The sequence below is a fragment of the Vigna unguiculata genome, chromosome 3 (assembly GCF_037176805.1).
Source record: "Vigna unguiculata cultivar grain cowpea cultivar isolate G323 ecotype 2 chromosome 3, ASM3717680v1, whole genome shotgun sequence".
Classification (NCBI taxonomy): domain Eukaryota; kingdom Viridiplantae; phylum Streptophyta; class Magnoliopsida; order Fabales; family Fabaceae; genus Vigna; species Vigna unguiculata.
This window is the reverse complement of record NC_140794.1, coordinates 11,530,705-11,550,619: the sequence shown is the minus strand read 5'-3', so window position 1 is coordinate 11,550,619 and position 19,915 is coordinate 11,530,705. Positions and strand designations below refer to the sequence as shown.

General features: G+C 24.5%; 1 protein-coding gene across 1 annotated transcript; it reads left to right on the top strand.

Moving 5' to 3' along the window:
* Positions 1 to 13,451: 13,451 nt before the first annotated feature.
* LOC114179838 (GATA transcription factor 19-like) lies at positions 13,452 to 19,329 on the top strand. The gene is made up of 11 exons (XM_028066308.2): positions 13,452 to 13,938; positions 14,975 to 15,070; positions 15,164 to 15,297; positions 16,114 to 16,215; positions 16,324 to 16,438; positions 17,146 to 17,202; positions 17,966 to 18,034; positions 18,393 to 18,461; positions 18,716 to 18,796; positions 18,905 to 18,973; positions 19,047 to 19,329. The coding sequence occupies exons 1-11, from the start codon at positions 13,702 to 13,704 to the stop codon at positions 19,086 to 19,088; spliced, it is 1,071 nt and encodes a 356-aa protein (XP_027922109.1). The 5' UTR covers positions 13,452 to 13,701; the 3' UTR covers positions 19,089 to 19,329.
* The last annotated feature ends 586 nt before the right edge of the window (positions 19,330 to 19,915 follow it).

The window sequence follows — 19,915 nt, the reverse complement described above, 5'->3', positions numbered from 1 at the left end:
TTTCTCAAACGAGGAAGTATTCCTTTGTTACAAGAAGCATGGTTGCTCAAACTATGTACACCTAATAATGAAGGTGTTGTATTATGGATTATATGTATTCTTTTATATATTCACATATACATATGTATAAATATATACATATGTGCATACATAGTAATGTATATTGTATGTAAATTTTTGTATGATATTGTGACCTATTATGGATGTTCAAACACTTAGTGCGGTATCGTGACCTATTATGAATGTTTGAGTACTTAGTGTGGTATCATGACCAATTATGTCCTACAAAGTTTTAGGCCCAATTCAATTTCATGTCATTTGCTTAGCGAAAGACCACTCATCCAATGAATCATGCGAAATTCGTCCAACGAGTCAATTCATGAAGCGAGTTGTGTGTTTTGAGAAATCTATAAATTAGGTCAAAATACACTTGGAGAGAAAATACATAATCAGTCAAGTGTTTAGTATGTCTACGAGTAGCTTAACTCCCTCAATCCCGGGGATTGAGTGTAATATATTCTTAATTCTTTATGAATTCTTCATTTAATATAATTTGTTCCTATAATCTCTTATGTTTTATTCTTGTTTTAACTACATTGTCTATGAATTTTGCACATTCGGAATACCAACTTATCCAAAAGATAGTTTGAGAAACCAAATTACGATCTTCAATTTGCATGTTCTAGATATGGTGCATATGTGGGAGTAGGGTGATCTGAAAGATAGTCTAGGAAGCGTGAGTAGGATAAAACAATTATTGATTTCACATGCTAGACATAAATGTGATAATTTATCATTCTTAAGCATGGTCATTAATGCAAACGTAATAGTAAAATTTGTTAGACATGGAGTTTTATTATTCTAGTTTAGGTTTTTCTGCGACAAAATCGATGCATGTTACAAATGATGTGTGAGAGACAAAAACATAAATATATTGTTTGTTATTTTTACTTTGAATGGAATCATGAAACTCAATCCCAGTGAAGCTTTTATATTATATTCTTCTTAATCAAGTTATTTGTTTCCACTGTGTCAATTTCTCTTTATTCTTTATATTTAATTCTTTTTTTTTATCAAAATCAAAAAATGTTTTGTTATTTTCATCCTTTTTCAATAAAGAATCCATTTAGTCTCCATGGAAATAATATATGAACATGTCTGTTTCATTACTTGTACGATTTGGTATATTTGCGAATTTCATAACAATTATATATATTAAGATATCAAGTAATAAAAAGTTAAAGAAAATGTGTACATGAATACTACAAAGTAAGTACTCAAATCACCTTGACATAGAAAAATGAAAATGAATTGTTCTTGAAATTTTTAAAATATAATTGAGAATATTGTAATATTAAAAATGTGATAGTTATACAAAAATAAATAAACACAAACAATTGGTGTGCATATAAAGAGACATGTCTACTTATTAAGGACAATTCAAATGATTTACTTCTAATATTAGCTTTTTTATTTTATTCAAAACAATCATTCATATTATTACTTAATTACCTGATATGCCTACTTAATTTGTGAAATGTGTTACCATTAGCAGTACAATCTTATCTATCCTCTTTATTAATTAATATATATTAATTACTTTAACATACAAAAACAGCACAATAAAAATTTTCCTTAGCAAGACATCTACACTAAAAAAATCCATTTCTATGAAATATATTACTTCACATTAAAAAATATTTAAATATAGTTACATTATGATTATTTTAATTTAGATATAATTATATAATAGTTAAACATATTTTCACAATAGTCCTGTAATATTAATTATACTAATTAAATATGAAAGTCCTATGTAATATTATTGGTTTATTAAAATATTAATGTATCTAATATTTATTTACATTTTAGTTATTTTTCAATATTTTAAATTTTAAATTTTTATTGTTTTAAATTTTAATTATTTCAAATTTAATTATTTTTTCATAAATGATTAAATGACTTTTTTTAAAACTTAATATTTTTAACTAAAAAATTACCTACAGAATAAAACTACTTATAATAAAATTATAAATATTTATATATAATTTTATAGTTATAATAATAATAATAATAATAATTTTATTATTTTTAATTATCATAAAATTGTGAACACTGCGCTGTATTTTCATTAGTAAATAAAAATGTATATAGTTATACAACATTTTACTTAATTATTTTACAAGAAATAATTATTTACATAAATTGTGAATAAAAATATTATTTTTATTAATTTTTAATACATTAATAAAAATAATAATAGCTTATATTTCCAATTAGAATAAATGAAAAAATAAAGATCCCTAATTAATTTGAATAGATAAAAGTTTAAATGTATCTCTATTGAAAATTTGATCTTAGAGAAAAATATTAAATAAAATTATATTTTATTTTAATTTCATTTTAGATAAATATTTGAAAATAACTATCTCATTTATAATACATATTGAATAGAAACTAAAATACATAAATATTACTACATGTTTTATTATATATTTTACAAAACTATAATATTTTATAGAATTAAATTTTATATTATTAAAGTAGTAAAATTTAAATAGTTAATAATTTAAATATAGATAAATATTACACACATTAATAATTATAATAAATTCATAACATTACATTTATACAAGAATATAATATAAAAAAATATTTACTTTTTAATTTTATAAATTTAAAAAAAAAAATGGGTCCGCGAACCCGAGACAAACTGACCTACCTCTGACTCGCAGTTTAACGGACTAAGCAGATTCGACTAAAATGGATTAGCAGATTAAAACACTAACTCAACCTATTTTTTTCTTGACAGACTGACGGGATAGTCATATTATTGTGGTCCACTTTGAGATAATATGAAAGGTTAAGACAAATAATTGATTTGAGTGAAACCCACTCTTTTAAAGAATGAAATTGAAGATTTTCTCTTGTTATTACTACATACAAAAGCTTTAAAAAATATTCTGATTTTAATAAATTATAAAAATGAATTGTTTTCAATATTTCTTTAAAAATATTTAAAAATTTTAAACATACATTTGATCTTTATTTTCGTTATTTTTATTTAATTTGGTTAAAATGAATCAATTTTGTCCCTTTCAAATTCACTTTCAAATTGACACCAATTTAATATCTTTTATAAAACTTGTATTAATCTTTTTTTAAAATTAACATTTTTATTAATTATTTTTAAATTCAATTATAAATTATTAAATTTAATTATAAATTGAATAACATTTTTATATTTAATTGTTAAATAAAATATAATTATTTAAAATTTGTAAGAATATAAATATTAAATGTTTTTTTCTATTATTTATATTCTAAAATACTTATACTTTTAAAGTTGATATTTAAAAAAATATCAAATATTATAAATATTTAGAAAAGTAAACTACTATTTATAAAATTAACATTTAAATATAAAACATTTTAGATTTTAATTTAATATCTAAAATACAATAAAAATATTAAATATGTTCGATTTAAATGTCAATGATAATATATATTTTTAAAACATTTAATAATTATATTTTAATATAATTTTAAATAATTGTATTCTATTGAACAATTAAATCTAAGAATTATATTCAATTTATAAATCAATATAATAATTATAATTTAATTTCAAAAGTAACTACTAGTAAGATAAATTTTAATAATATATATATATATATATATATATATATATAATATTTATTAAAAATTAAATTTGATCTCAACTTGAAAGGGAAAAATTATTTCATTTTAACAAAAATTGGGACTAAATTAAACAAAAATAACGAATATAGAGAATAAATTAAACAAAAATAACGAATATTGGGACTAAATTGAACAAAAATAAATAATACAACCACAAACTGACACGTGGCACTAACATTGACACGTTGCACAATTGTGACTTGAAACATGAATAATTTTATTAAAATTAAAGAAATTAAAAAAATTAAGAAAATAAAAAAAAAAATAAGAAAAATCATGAGCTGACACGTGGCATGTACAGTTAAAAAATGTTAACTATTTAAACACCGTTAGTAAAAATAATCAAATTGACCAAAATTTGACAAAAATAAGGACTTAACTGAATACAAAATGAAAATAATGACCAAATTGAATAAAAACAACAAAAATAAGGACCAATGTATTTTTAAACTTATTTAAAAACTGTTATTTCTTAATTATGTTCCAATACTTAATTTTTTGTAAGAAATTTATCTCTAATTTATATGCATTTTACTTTTTTCGTTTCAAATTTTTTATAAAATTTAATTTACATGGTTCGATAATTGTTTAAAATAATTTGTTGATATGTAAAATAGATGTAACAAAGAATGACAAAACGAGTCAGTTTAGTCTGTTTTGGTTTGTCCCACCTTAAACACGAATTAGATTAGGCTGACCCACCCCTAAAAAATAGGTCAAAAAGCTTCGGTCCACCACTTTTTTTAATTTTTTATTCACAAAATTTGTTTATATACATACTTATAAATGTATATTTATTTCATATTTAATCATATGCATATTTTTAAAACTTTTAATTAATCAATTAATGTATTTAATTAAGTAAATTAAAATAATTATTATATTTACATGTTAAATTACTCTATTCAAACTAATATTAAGTGTAAATGATTTAAATTTTAAAAGTATGGTATATTTACCTTTATACAAGAATATAATATAATAATTTTTTTTTAAATTTAAAAGAATAAAAATAATAAATAAATAAAAATGGGTTCGCGGACCCAGGAAAAATTGACCTACCTCTGACTCGCAGTTTAACGGACTAAACAGATTGGACTAAAACAGATTAGCAAATTAAAACACTAACTCAACCTATTCTTTTCTTTACAGACTGACTGGTCAGTCATATGATTCTGGTCCACTTTGAGATAATATGGAAGGTCAAGACAAAGAATTGATTTGAGTGAAACACACTCTTTTAAAAAATGAAATTGAAGATTTTCTCTTGTTATTACTACATACAAAAGCTTTAAAAAATATTCCAATTTTAATAAATTATAAAATGAATTGTTTTCATTATTTCTTTAAAAATATTTAAAAAGTTTAAATATAAATTTGATCTTTATTTTCGTTATTTTTATTCAATTTGGTTAAAATGAGTCAATTTTATTCCTTTCAAATTGACTTTCAAATTGACACCAATTTAATATCTTTTATAAAAATTATACTAATATTTTTTTAAAATTGATATTTTTATTAATTATTTTTGAAATTCAATTATAAATTGAAAAAAATTCATATATTTAATTGTTAAATAAAAAACAATTATTTAAATTTTATATGAGTATAAATATCAAATGTTTTTTTTTATTATTTGTATTCTAAAATACTTATACTTTTAAAATTGATATTTAAAAAAATTAAAAATTATAAATATTTCAGAAAAAGTAAACTAATAGTTATAAAATTTAAATTTAAATATAAAACATTTTAAATTTTAATTTAATATCTAAAATGCAATAAAAGTATTAAATATGTTAGATTTAAATATCAATGTTAATATATATCTTTAAAAAATTTAATAATTATATTTCAATATTATTTTAAATAATTATATTCTATTGAAAAATTAAATCTATTAATTATATTCAATTTATAATTAAATATAATAATTTATAATTGAATTTCAAAAATAACTAATAATAATGTAAATTTTAATTTTATATATATATATATATATATATATATATAATTTATTAAAAATTAAATTTGATCTCAACTTGAAAGGGAAAAATTTATTTATTTTAACAAAAGTTGGAACTAAATTAAAATAAAATAATAAATATGGAGACAAAATTGAACAAAAATAATGAATACCGGGACTAAATTGAACAAAAATAAATAATACAACCATAAACTGACACATGACACAATTATGACTTGAAACATGGATAATTTTTTTGAAATTAAAGGAATTACAAAAATTACAAAAATTTAAGACAAAATGAAAATGAAGACCAAATTACATAAAAACAACATAAATAGTGACCAACATAAATAATTAACAACAGTTCAAAAATGTTAACTTTTTAAACACCGTTAGTAAAAATGATCGAATCGACCAAAATTTGACAAAAATAAGGATTTAACTGAACACAAAATGAAAATGAGGACCAAATTACATAAAAACAACATAAATAGGGACCGATGTATATTTAAACTTATTTAAAAACTATTATTTCTTAATTATGTTCGAATACTTAATTTTTTGTAAGAAATTTATCTCTAATTTATATGCATTTTATCTTTTTCGTTTCAATTCTTTTTAAAATTTAATTTACATGGTTCGATAGTTGCTTAAAATAATTTTGCTGACATGTAAAATAAATGAAACAAATAATGAAAAGAACGAATCAGTTCGTTCTGTTTTAGTTTGTCCCACCTTTGGTCCATGAAACATGAAAAAGATTAGGCTGACCCTCCCCTAAAAATAGGCCAAAAGCTTTGGTCCATCCTGCCACAAGACGGACCGACAAGCTGGCCCACCACTTTTTTAAAGTTTTATTCATAAAATTTGTTTATATATATATATATATATATATATACTTATAAATGAATATTTATTTCATACTTAATCATATAAATATTTTTTAAACTTTTAATTAATCAATTAATATATTTAATTAAATAAATTAAAATAATTACTATATTTACATGTTAAATTACTTTATTATAACTAATATTAAGTGTAAATGATTTAAATTTTAACAATATTGTATATTTACATTTATAGAAGAATATAATATAACAGTTTTTTTTTTAATTTTGAAAATTTAAGAGAATAAAAATGGGTCCGCGGGCCCGGGACAAACTGACCTACCTCTGACTCGTAGTTTAACACACTAAGCAGATTGGACTAAAATGGATTAGCAAATTAAAACACTAACTCAACCTATTCTTTTTTTGGCAGACTGACGGGCTAGTCATATGATTCTGGTCCACTTTGAGATAATTAATTTGAGATAATATGGAAAGTTAAGACAAAGAATTGATTTGAGTGAAACCCACTCTTTTAAAGAATGAAATTGAAGATTTTTTCTTGTTATCATTACATACAAAAGCTTTAAAAGATATTTTGATTTTAATAAATTATAAAAATGAATTGTTTTCATTATTTATTTAAAAATATTTAAAATGTTTAAATATACATTTAATCTTTATTTTCGTTATTTTTGTTCAATTTGGTTAAAATGAATCAATTTTGTCTCTTTCAAATTCACTTTCAAATTGACACCAATTTAATATCTTTTATAAAAATTATACTAATATTTTTTTAAAATTGACAATTTTATTAATTAATTTTGAAATTCAATTATAAATTATTAAATTTAATTATAAATTGAATAAAATTCTTGTATTTAATTTTTAGATAAAATACAATTTTTTAAAATTTATAAGAATATAAATATTAAATGTTTTTTTCTATTATTTATATTCTAAAATACTTATATCTTTAAAATTGATATTTAAAACAATTTCAAATAATATAAATCTTTTAGAACAGTAAACTAATATTTATAAAATTAACATTTAAATATAAAATATTTAGATTTTAATTTAATATCTAAAATGCAATAAAAATATTAAATATTAAGTATGTTATATTTAAATGTCAATGTTAATATATATTTTTAAAAAATTTAATAATTATATTTTAATATTATTTTGAAATAATTGTATTCTGTTTAACAATTAAATCTAAGAATTATAGCCAATTTATAATTGAATTTTAAAAATAACTAATAATAATGTAAATTTTAATAATATATATATATATATAATATTTATTAAAAATTATATTTGATCTCAACTTGAAAGGAAAAAATTATTTTATTTTAAAAAGAGTTGGAATTAAATTAAACAAAGATAACAAATATAGAGACAAATTTGAACAAAAATCACGAATATCGGAACTAAATTGAATAAAAATAAATAATACAACCACAAATTGACACGTGGCAGATTTGTGATTTGAAAAATGAATAATTTTTTTGAAATTAAAGAAATTAAAAATAAAATTTACAAAAATTTAAGAAAATCAAAAAATCAAAAAAACCAATAGTTGAAACATTGCATGTACAGTTCAAAAATATTAACTATTTAAACACTGTTAGTAAAAATGATCAATTTGACCAAAATTTCACAAAAATAAGGACTTAACTGAACACAAAATGAAAATGAGGACCAAATTAAATAAAAATAACATAAATAGAGACCAATGTATATTTAAACTTATTTCAAAAATATTATTTCTTAATTATGTTCGAATACTTAATTTTTTGTAAGAAATTTATCTCTAGTTTATTTGCATTTTACCTTTTCCGTTTCAATTTTTTTTAAAATTTAATTTACATGGTTAGATAATTGTTTAAAATAATTTGTTGACATGTAAAATAAATGTAACAAAGAATGACAAAATGAGTCAGTTCGGTCTATTTTAGTTTGTCCCAACATTGGTTTGTCAAACACGAATTAGATTAGGCTCACCCACCCTAAAAAATAGGCCAAAATCTTCGGTCCATCATACCACAAGACGGACCAACAAGCTGACCCACCACTTTTTTTATTTTTTTATTCACAATATTTGTTTATATATGTACTTATAAATCAATATATTTATTTCATATTTAATCATATAAATATTTTTTAAACTTTTAATTAATCAATTAATATATTTAATTAAATAAATTAAAATAATTATTATATGTACATGTTAAATTACTCTATTATAGATAATATTAAGTGTAAATGTTTTAAATTTTAATAGTATTGTATATTTCCATTTATACAAGAATATAATATAACAATTTTTTTTTAAATTTAAAATAATAAAAATAATAAATAAATAAATAAAAATGAGTTCGCGGACCGGGACAAATTGACCTACCTATGACTTGCAGTTTAACGGACTAAACAGATTGGACTAAAATGGATTACCAAATTAAAACACTGACTCAACCTATTCTTTTCTTGGCAGACTGACCGGCCAGTCATATGATTCTGGTCCACTTTGAGATAATTAATTTGAGATAATATGGAAGGTTAAGACAAAGAATTGATTTGTGTGAAACACACTCTTTTAAAAAATGAAATTGAAGATTTTCTCTGGTTATTACTACATACAAAAGCTTTGAAAAATATTCTGATTTTAATAAATTATAAAAATGAATTGTTTTCATTATTTCTTTAAAAATATTTAAAAAGTTTAAATATAAATTTGATCTTTATTTTGGTTATTTTAATTCAATTTGGTTAAAATGAATCAATTTTGTCCCTTTCAAATTCACTTTCAAATTTACACCAATTTAATATCTTTTATAAAAAATATACTAATATTTTTTTAAAATTGACATTTTTATTAATTATTTTTGAAATTCAATTATAAATTATAAATTGAATAAAATTCTTATATTTAATTGTTAAATAAAATACAATTATTTAAAATTTATAAGAATATAAATATTAAATGTTTTTTTTTCTATTATTTATATTCTAAAATACTTATACTTTTAAAATTGATATTAAAAAAATTCAAATATTATAAATATTTTAAAAAAGTAAACTAATATTTATAAAATTAACATTTAAATATTAAACATTTTAGATTTTAATTTAATATCTAAAATGCAATAAAAATATTAAATATGTTATATTTTAATGTCAATGTTAATGTTAATATTTATTTTTAAAACATTTAATAATTATATTTCAATATTATTTTAAATAATTATGTTCTATTTAACAATTAAATCTAAGAATTATATTTAATTTATAATTGAATTTCAAAAATAACTAATAATAATAATGTAAATTTTAATAATATATATATATATATATATATATATATATATAATATTTATTAAAAATTATATTTGATCTCAACTTGAAAGGGAAAAATTATTTTATTTCAAAAAAAGTTGGAACTAAATTAAACAAAAATAACAAATACAGAGACAAATTTGAATAAAAATAATGAATATCGGAACTAAATTGAACAAAAATAAATAATACAACCATAAATTGACATGTGACACATTTGTGACTTGAAAAATGGATATTTTTTTTGAAATTAAAGAAATTAAAAATAAAATTTACAAAAATTTATGAAAATAAAAAAAATAAAAAATACCAAGAGTTGACACGTGGCATGTACAGTTCAAAAATATTAACTATTTAAACATCGTCAGTAAAAATGATCAAATTGACCAAAATTTGACAAAAACAAGGACTTAACGGAACACAAAATGAAAATGAGGACCAAATTAAATAAAAACAACGTAAATAGGGACCAATGTAGATTTAAACTTATTTAAAAACTATTATTTCTGAATTATGTTCAAATACTTAATTTTTTGTAAGAAATTTATCTCTAATTTATATGTATTTTACCTTTTCCGTTTCAATTTTTTTTTTAAATTTAATTTACATGGTTCGATAATTGTTGAAAATAATTTGTTGACATGTAAAATAAATGTAACAAAGAATGGCAAAATGAGTCATATCGCTCTATTTTAGTTTGTCCCAACTTTGGTCTGTCAAACACGAATTAGATTAGGCTGACCTACCCTAAAAAGTAGGCCAAAAGCTTCAGTCCATCCTGCCACAAGATGGACCAACAAGCTGACCCACCACTTTTTTAAATTTTTTATTCACAATATTTGTTTATATATGTACTTATAAATCAATATATTTATTTCATATTTATTCATATAAATATTTTTAAAACTTTTAATTAATCAATTAATATATTTAATTAAATAAATTAAAATAATTATTATATTTACATGTTAAATTACTCTATTATAACTAATATTAAGTTTAGATGTTTTAAATTTTAATAGTATTGTATATTTACATTTATACAAGAATATAATATAACAAATTTATTTATTTTATTTATTTTTAAAATTTAAAAGAATAAAAATAATAAATAAATAATTGAAAATGGGTCCACGGACCCGAGACAAACCGACCAACCTCTAAGTCGCAATTTAACAAACTAAGTAGATTGGACTAAAATGGATTAGTAGATTAAAACACTGACTCAACCTATTCATTTCTTGGCAGACTGACAAGCCATTCATATGATTCTTGTCCACTTAGAGATAATTAATTTGAGATAATATGGAAGGTTAAGACAAAGAATTGATTTGAGTGAAACACACTCTTTTAAAAAATGAAATTGAAGATTTTCTCTTGTTATTACTACATACAAAAGCTTTAAAAAATATTCTGATTTTAATAAATTATAAAAATGAATTGTTTTCAATATTTCTTTAAAAATATTTAAAAATTTTAAACATACATTTGATCTTTATTTTCGTTATTTTTATTTAATTTGGTTAAAATGAATCAATTTTGTCCCTTTCAAATTCACTTTCAAATTGACACCAATTTAATATCTTTTATAAAACTTGTATTAATCTTTTTTTAAAATTAACATTTTTATTAATTATTTTTAAATTCAATTATAAATTATTAAATTTAATTATAAATTGAATAACATTCTTATATTTAATTGTTAAATAAAATACAATTATTTAAAATTTATAAGAATATATATATATTAAATGTTTTTTTCTATTATTTATATTCTAAAATAATTTTACTTTTAAAATTGACATTTAAAAAAATTTCAAATATTATAAATATTTTAGAAAAATAAACTAATATTTATAAAATTAACATTTAAATATAAAACATTTTAGATTTTAATTTAATATCTAAAATGCAATAAAAATGTTAAATATGTTGTATTTAAATGTGAATGTTAATATATATTTTTAAAACATTTAATAATTATATTTTAATATTATTTTAAATAATTATATTTTATTTAACAATTAAATCTAAGAATTATATTGAATTTATAATTGAATTTCAAAAATAACTAATAATAATGTAAATTTTAATAATATATATAATATTTATTAAAAATTAAATTTGATCTCAACTTGAAAGGAAAAAATTATTTTATTTTACCAAAAGTTGAAACTAAATTAAACAAAAATAATAAATATAGAGACAAAATTGAACAAAAATAACGAATATCGGGACTAAATTGAACAAAAATAAATAATACAACCACAAGTTGACACGTGACACTGACATTGACACGTGGCACAATTGTGACTTGAAACATGGATACTTTTTTTGAAATTAAAAATAAAATTTACAAAAGTTTAGGAAAAAAAAAACAAAAAAACCAAGAGTTGACACGTGACATGTACAATTCAAAAATGTTAACTATTTAAACACCGTTAGTAAAAACGATCAAATTGACCAAAATTTAACAAAAACAAGGACTTAACTGAAAACAAAATGAAAATGAGGACCAAATTAAATAAAAACAACATAACTAAGGACCGATGCATATTTAAACTTATTTAAAAACTAATATTTCTTAATTTTGTTCCAATACTTAATTTTTTGTAAGAAATTTATCTATAATTTATAAGCATTTTACCTTTTTCGTTTCAATTTTTTTTAAAAATTTAATTTACATGGTTCGATAATTGTTTAAAATAATTTGCTGACATGTAAAATAAATGTAACAAAGAATGATAAAATGAGTCAGTTCGATCTGTTTTAGTTTGTCCCACCTTTGGTCCGTCAAACATGAATTAGATTAAGCTGACCACCCCTAAAAAATAGGCCAAAGCTTCGATCCATCCACAAGACGGATCAACAAGTTGGCCCACCACTTTTTTTAGTTTTTTATTCATAAGATTTGTTTATATATATACTTATAAATAAATATTTATTTCATATTTAATCGTATAAATATTTTTAAACTTGTAATTAATCAATTAATATATTTAATTAAATAAATTAAAATAACTATTATGTTTACATGTTAAATTACTCTATTATAACTAATATTAAGTGTAAATGATTTAAATTTTAATAGTATTGTATATTTACATTTATACAAGAATATAATTTAACAAATTTAATATATATTTTTTTAATTTTTAAAATTTAAAAGAATAAAAATAATAAATAAATAAATAAAAATGGATCTGCGGACCCGGGACAAACTGACCTACTTCTAACTCACAGTTTATCGGACTAAGCAGATTGGACTAAAATGAATTAACAGATTAAAACACTGACTTAACCTATTCTTTTCTTGGTAGTCTGACGGGCCAGTCATATGATTCTGGTCCACTGTGACATCATAGTAACAATATATAAAAATATAAATAAAAAATGAGATAAATAAATTGAATTTAGAATTTTACTTTTAAAGAAATTCAGAAGTATATTGTTTTATGCATCTTTTGCTTAAAATTCAATTTGCATGGAGATGGATTTAAATATGTTATGCCCCACCAACCATAGAAACATATAATGGAAAAAAAAAAAAATACACAAACATTTGAATATGGATGATGAAATTTTGCGAACTTAGTGTGTTTTTTTTTTTTTTATTCTGCTGCGCTAGAGTCTTTGTTTCTCTGGCTGCGCTGTGTTTGGTCTGGGAAACACAACTTAATCAAATATTTCCCATTTCTATTCTTTTTCCATACTCTCTCCCTTTTCCTTCAATCTTTCTTTTGTCTCTCTATTCTCTCACAACCCCACTCTTCTTCTTCTTCTTCTGCTTCCTTTTTAGGGTTATTATCAAACCTTCCAAACACACTTCCAAACTTTTCTGCTAGGGATGCTCCACGAATGGATACGCTGAATAATCGCAGCCAGAACGGAGAAGACCACCCTCCGCCGCTGCCGGTGGCTGCACTTCCTATGCATGTGGATGCTTTCCATTATGCCAATGGTTCCGATGGAGGGGAAGAAGCAGCAGCTGCTCCACTGGGCCATGCTTCCTCTGCTGTGCACGCCAGAACCAGTGAACTCACCATTTCTTTTGAGGGCGAAGTTTATGTTTTCCCTGCTGTTACCCCACAAAAGGTTCACTTTATTCCCTCTCAGATTTTATATTTGATTAGAACAACGCCTTGTATTGATTGGTGTGGAGACTTGGCACTATTTGGAGATTGAAGTGTTTGGTTTGAATTTGGTTTGACAGATCTTTGAGGGAAAAATTAAAATGGAAAAAAACTGATTCATGTGGATTTCGATTTGTTAGTTAATGTCATGTCACCGGTGATGATATTTTTATGTTGAATTAGAATAAAAAAATTGGGAAGTTGTTGCAGAAGGTGTAGGTGACACCCAATCAGTGTTTTCTGAAATGGATTAAGGTCTTGCATAGAGTGGTGGAGGGATTTCTTAATGCGGTTCTGGACTAGTAGAATGCAGTTTTCTTGCTTTTCTTGGTTCTGGGACTTGTAATGGTATAACAAGGCTGAAAGAAGAAGAACAAGTTGTCTTTTAATGAAAACTCTGTAATGGTATTATTGATTATCTTCAGATTCTGTTGTCATGCACAGAAGAAATTAGAAAAGCCACGAGAAGAACTTCAAGAGGAGGGGTTAAACAGATACATTCCTTTCTGCTCTCTCTTTGTATCAGAAAGTTATTCACCGGGATTTTCCTCCCACACACAATCATTTTTAACCATGAATGAGTTATTTTGAGTTGAGTCTTGAGCTGGGCCTGATTGTTGTGTGTCATGTGGATTCTTTGACAAGTGGTCCTTGCTAGCTGTAATTTTTATCTTTTGTTCATTTATGTTCATTAAAGTGCTAGTTGGTTTCTCCTCTGGTATTGTATTGACACTATGATTGGTTTAGTTGCTTGATTAAAAAAAACTGATCATTTTCTTATATTTGAATGACACCTATGCTCCAACTTCAATGTGAATTTCAAATTTTTAAATGGTCATGAGTGATTACTTGTCCCTTGTTAAATTATTCAATTAGATTGGATGTGACTCCCGATTAACTATAAAAAAGTGCTCTACTGTGGCATACTTACACCAGTTCTATAAAATGATTGGACATTTTTTTAAGATTGATACTGCCTTTATTTGCATGAAATATAGGTGCAGGCTGTATTATTACTGTTGGGAGGGCAGGAGGCGCCAAATACTGTTCCCACCTCAGACTTTTCGTTGCAGCAAATCAGTCAGGACATTAGGGTATTTCTTCAGAAATTGCTTTTTCTTTTGAAATATTTTTCTCTGGTTTTTTAAAACTTATTAAGTGTTCTAAATCTTGTTATTATATGCCAGGAAATAAATGATCCTTCCCGGTGTTCAAAGCTTTCCCGAAGAATTGCCTCGCTTGTTAGGTTTCGTGAAAAACGAAAAGAGAGATGTTTTGAGAAGAAAATCCGATACTCATGCCGTAAAGAGGTTGCCCAGAGGTAGACAAGTGTAGTTGGGAAGTAGAAACTCTGAACATATTTTTGTTTTTCCCCAAAATTATTTACACTCTTGTATCATATTTTTTCATTTTAATTATGAATTGCTGTACAGACCTTCATAAAGTGTTGAAAAATAAGTGCTTATTATTGCTGTGAATTACTCTCCTCTACCATGAAAAGTGCTTAAATTGTATTATTATTTCTTATTTTAGAAGATACACTTATCTCTCCCTGGTGATTTTTATGTCATATAATTTAGTTCATTTTGATGTCAATGAGCCCCTCAGGGTCATTTTTCTCTTTCCTTTGATCTTAACATTATTGTTTCACTACTAATTTTGAATCCTTTTTATTAAGAAGATGAATTAAAAATTTCAAGTGAAGTTTCAAAGCCTATAATGTGAGTATGAAAGGCTTCACTCTATTCATAACATTCTATTAATAATTCAATTTATAAAATTAGCTTATATAAGAAAGTATAAGTTTACTTGTAGTTACTCTATTTGTTAAGACTATTTTTTGTTAAGCAAAAATTGTGAGCTGACTTGGTATTTAGTGAATACCTGGCTCACATCTGTGCTTCACAAGTAACATCCCCTTCATGCCCGTACCCCTGTTTCTTATGCAAGCATTTATGGTGTTTGAAGTTTGCATTGGTGATTGGTATTTTAGTATTGTGTCTGTCTTGCAAAAGCATTAGCTTTCAGAATAAGAATGGAATTTTTAGTTTTGACCATAATACATATATGCTTTGTTTGTCCTCTAGATGGTATAAGCTGGTTTTCTTGGGATTGACAATACTTGGTTATCTAATAGGATGCATCGAAAGAATGGACAATTTGCATCACTGAAGGAAGACTACAAATCTTATGCTGAAAACTGGGATTCAAGCAATGCTACTCCTGGCCCAGAATCTACGTGAGTTTTGTAGTTATTCCTTTTGTTTGGAATAGATGGACTCAATAACTTTAATTCTTAATCTTTAATGGATTGGTTCTAATATGATTATCCTCTGTCATTGTTAAGTGAACGTAGATGCCAGCATTGTGGAATTAGTGAGAAGTCTACTCCAGCTATGCGTCGAGGACCAGCAGGTCCAAGATCTCTATGCAATGCCTGTGGGCTTATGTGGGCTAATAAAGTAATTACTATCTGTTTTAGCTTAGCATGGGACTTACGTTTCTTGTTATTGATTGTTGCAAGTGTTGCTTTCCAGAATCAGATATGACATGTTGGTCTCCCTTTTGTAGCTTACTACCTGAAGGCCATGGCTTAAACACCTTAAATACTGTAGCTTTTGTTGACTAGAATGTCATCAAACTTTAGTAAACCAATATTTTTTTAAGATTTCTTTTCAACCTTTTGTCTGCTCTTAATGCCTAGACTTTCATCTTTAGTGACTTGAGTCATTCTGAATGTGATTATCAGTTTATGGGTCCTTTATGGTCACATTAGTATCATTGTCAGATAAAATGACAGGAAAACTGAAAAGCAATACTACCTTTTGGAATCTCCGACAAGTGAATGGGTCCTTTATGGCCACATTTAGTATCATTATAATTTGAAAACAAGGATTTTGTGTTAACCTGAAGATGATTTATTTATAGGATGCTCTGTCTTTCTGTTTCAGCAATAATAACAATGTTCTGCCTATTTAACATCTTATCTATTGCAGTTATCAACTCATTGTTAATCATAGTCCTGGAATTTTGTGAAAGATGGTTATTTTGCATGTCTGTATTGTTGTGGCCATGAGAGGATAGGTTATTACCAAGTATCAACTGAAAAGGTTCATGTTTCCATCTACCCAAGTACTGATCTTTGTTTTCATGCCTTATTGATTTGAAGGGAACTCTGAGAGATCTCACCAAAGCAGGAAGGATTGCTTTTGAACAAAATGAACTGGTATTTTTAATTTTCTTATTGCCGTGGAACAATTTCTTTTCTTCCATTGTCATACTTTCTCCTATTGTCAATAACCAAGATTTAAATATACTGTCTTCATGCTTTACTAAAAACGGATAGACAAGTTCCTCCCAGCCATTGTCTACATCACACTTTTAAAAACACCTAGATCTGTTTGTGTGAAAAGCAGGATGGATCTGGATCCTCTTGGGCACTTACATGACCCTGTTATATGATAAGAAAGGTATACAAACTGTCCTGTGCTGAAATGGCTTGGTCATGAGATGGCCGCACATGAGATGATCCAAATGGAAATATGAATTAACTTAAGGATGTGAAGGGGTTTGACAAACTTGCTCTGTTACTCATGGGTAGGACACAGTTTAGAGGAGAGACTCTCTTCACATAATTTCATACAAATAAAAGTAAATATTTGTTATTAGTTGGTCTACTGTATAATATGTAATACATATAAGCATCTAATTATGATACAATTGATGAAATATGATTAGAAGAGGTGTTAGGAGATGACAACATGAAAATTTTGGCATTGCAGTCAACATTATTGAACAATAAATACTATGCAGATATAGCTTGTGTCTATTCCTTAACCTTTTTTGTTAGGTCTACTTGCTTGAAATCTAAAGAAATACTTTATCCTGTAATTTAGCTCTCAGTGGTCTCCAATTTGTAAATTCTGATATGATCTTTGCTCAAAAGATGTTTGAAATTTCAAGTCTAACAATATTCTCTTTATTTTAAGGATACTTCAGCTGATATAAAGCCTTCAAAAGCAGAAGCAGAACATCCTTGTGCCAAGCAAGACAAAGAGGTACTAATATTTAGAATTTTTGAAATTTCTTTATCAAATTAATAAAAACTTTATTTTGTTCATGTATAGCTGTTTCTTTAACTTTTTTATCTTGCAACATTGCTGGTCTGTTCCCTTTCCTTGTTTACCAAACTTCGACAAAGGATTATTAAACTGCATGAAAACTCTTCGATTTTAATATCAGTATATTGTTTTCTGAGGGTCCATACGCTTTTTTTTTTCAAACTTGTGCTTGTGGATGCTGATTATTATCAATTAGTTCACTTTTGAGTACTGTTTGCCTGATGGAACACTGATCCTCATGCTGACACTGTTTCCTTGGCTGTGGATTTGTAATTTTTATTTTTTAATTTATCAGGGAAGCCCCGAGGAAACAAAGCCTGTGCAAATAGATTCCAGACGATCACCTGAAAAGACAAATGAGCAGGTTTTATCTAAATTATGGTTCAATCTATGACGAAGAAATTTGCTCTATTTGCTTATATGAGATTATGCAAAAATTGGCAATTTGATTAACTGTTAAGTTGATTCCCTACTAAAATTGTGTTTTAGGTCATAGTCCATTGGTTTGTTCATAGTAGCTTGTATGGCATGGAACTCATGGTGTTATATCAACAATATACCTTAAAAGCTTTTCAACTTTTGAATATTGTCCTTCAATTTAATTTTGTGGGTTTACAGTTTATCATCGGAACTGCTGAATCAGTTACTGACAACTTGTCCATCCAAGTGGAGAATCATGCTCTTGGTCTACATGAGCAGGTATTCCTTTTTCCTTCCTTAATCAACCATTGAGATGGTTAAGTTAAAAGGGTTGAGGTGATAGGAACTCCTTTGACAATTGGTATGATATACTTTTGAGATTTACAGGATACTCTTGAGGATCTTGCTGATGCTTCTGGGACTGAGTTTGAGATTCCCGCTGGTTTTGATGAACAGGTATATGTTACAACTGATTGATTTGTCACCATTCCTGATTGATTAACTTTACTAACGTTCATGATACATACAGGTTGATATTGATGATTCCAACATGAGAACATATTGGTTGTGATCTAAAGATGTTTCTGTGCGCAATCAGCAGTTTTGTTCCCAATGGAAACGCATATACACTGCTGGTTCAACTAACATTGGAGGACTTCTAGGAATAGTTTATGTTTTATAGACAAACTATTTCTGGAAGCACTGTGAATTATATGATTGTAGACTTCCAGTTTTCGTACATGAGTTCCTGTACATCCCTTTGTGACCAGATTTGATTTATATATAATGTGAATAGTTCAGTTTTTCTTTTACCTTCTGCGGTATTCAACTTTGATTTTGTCTTCTTTTGTGGTAACTCAGCTAAAGGTATAATTAGATGCGAGACAGAATAAAAAGATGAATACCTACCTCATTACGTTTGTCCACATGAAATTATCAAATAAAAATTCATTTGGAATATTAAAAATTCATTGTCGTCTTTTAACAGAATTTTAAAAGTCTTAACTTGATATTTTATACTTTTAAAAAGACTCATTTAGTATTTTGGTTAAAATACATCTTTTGTTTCAACTTTTTGTGAAATTTTGTCAAATCAGTCTAAATTTTGTTTTTGTTCTCGAATAGGTTTTAATTTTTGTCAATTTTGTTTAATTTAGTTTTTTTTACTAATACCATTTAAACATGAATAATATATATTACATGTCATTTTGTGATTTTTTATTTCTTTTTTAAGTTTTTTTCAAAATTGGTTTGACAAACTTTGTCCCAATTGAATCTAGTTGACTTCTTTAGTAACTTTACCATGGGTTTAGTTTTTTCTGCTCGAGAGGATATGAGATATGGTCGTTAATTTTCTATCAAGCATTGTACCTCATTTACATTCTTTAGGTTACACAT

Excerpts from the sequence above, each read along its gene's own strand:
- LOC114179838 (XM_028066308.2), top strand. The coding sequence starts at position 13,702 with ATGGATACGCTGAATAATCGCAGCCAGAACGGAGAAGACCACCCTCCG. Across the intron at positions 16,439-17,145 it reads GGCTTATGTGGGCTAATAAA|GGAACTCTGAGAGATCTCAC; the intron begins GTAATTACTATC and ends ATTGATTTGAAG. Across the intron at positions 18,035-18,392 it reads GTGCCAAGCAAGACAAAGAG|GGAAGCCCCGAGGAAACAAA; the intron begins GTACTAATATTT and ends TTAATTTATCAG.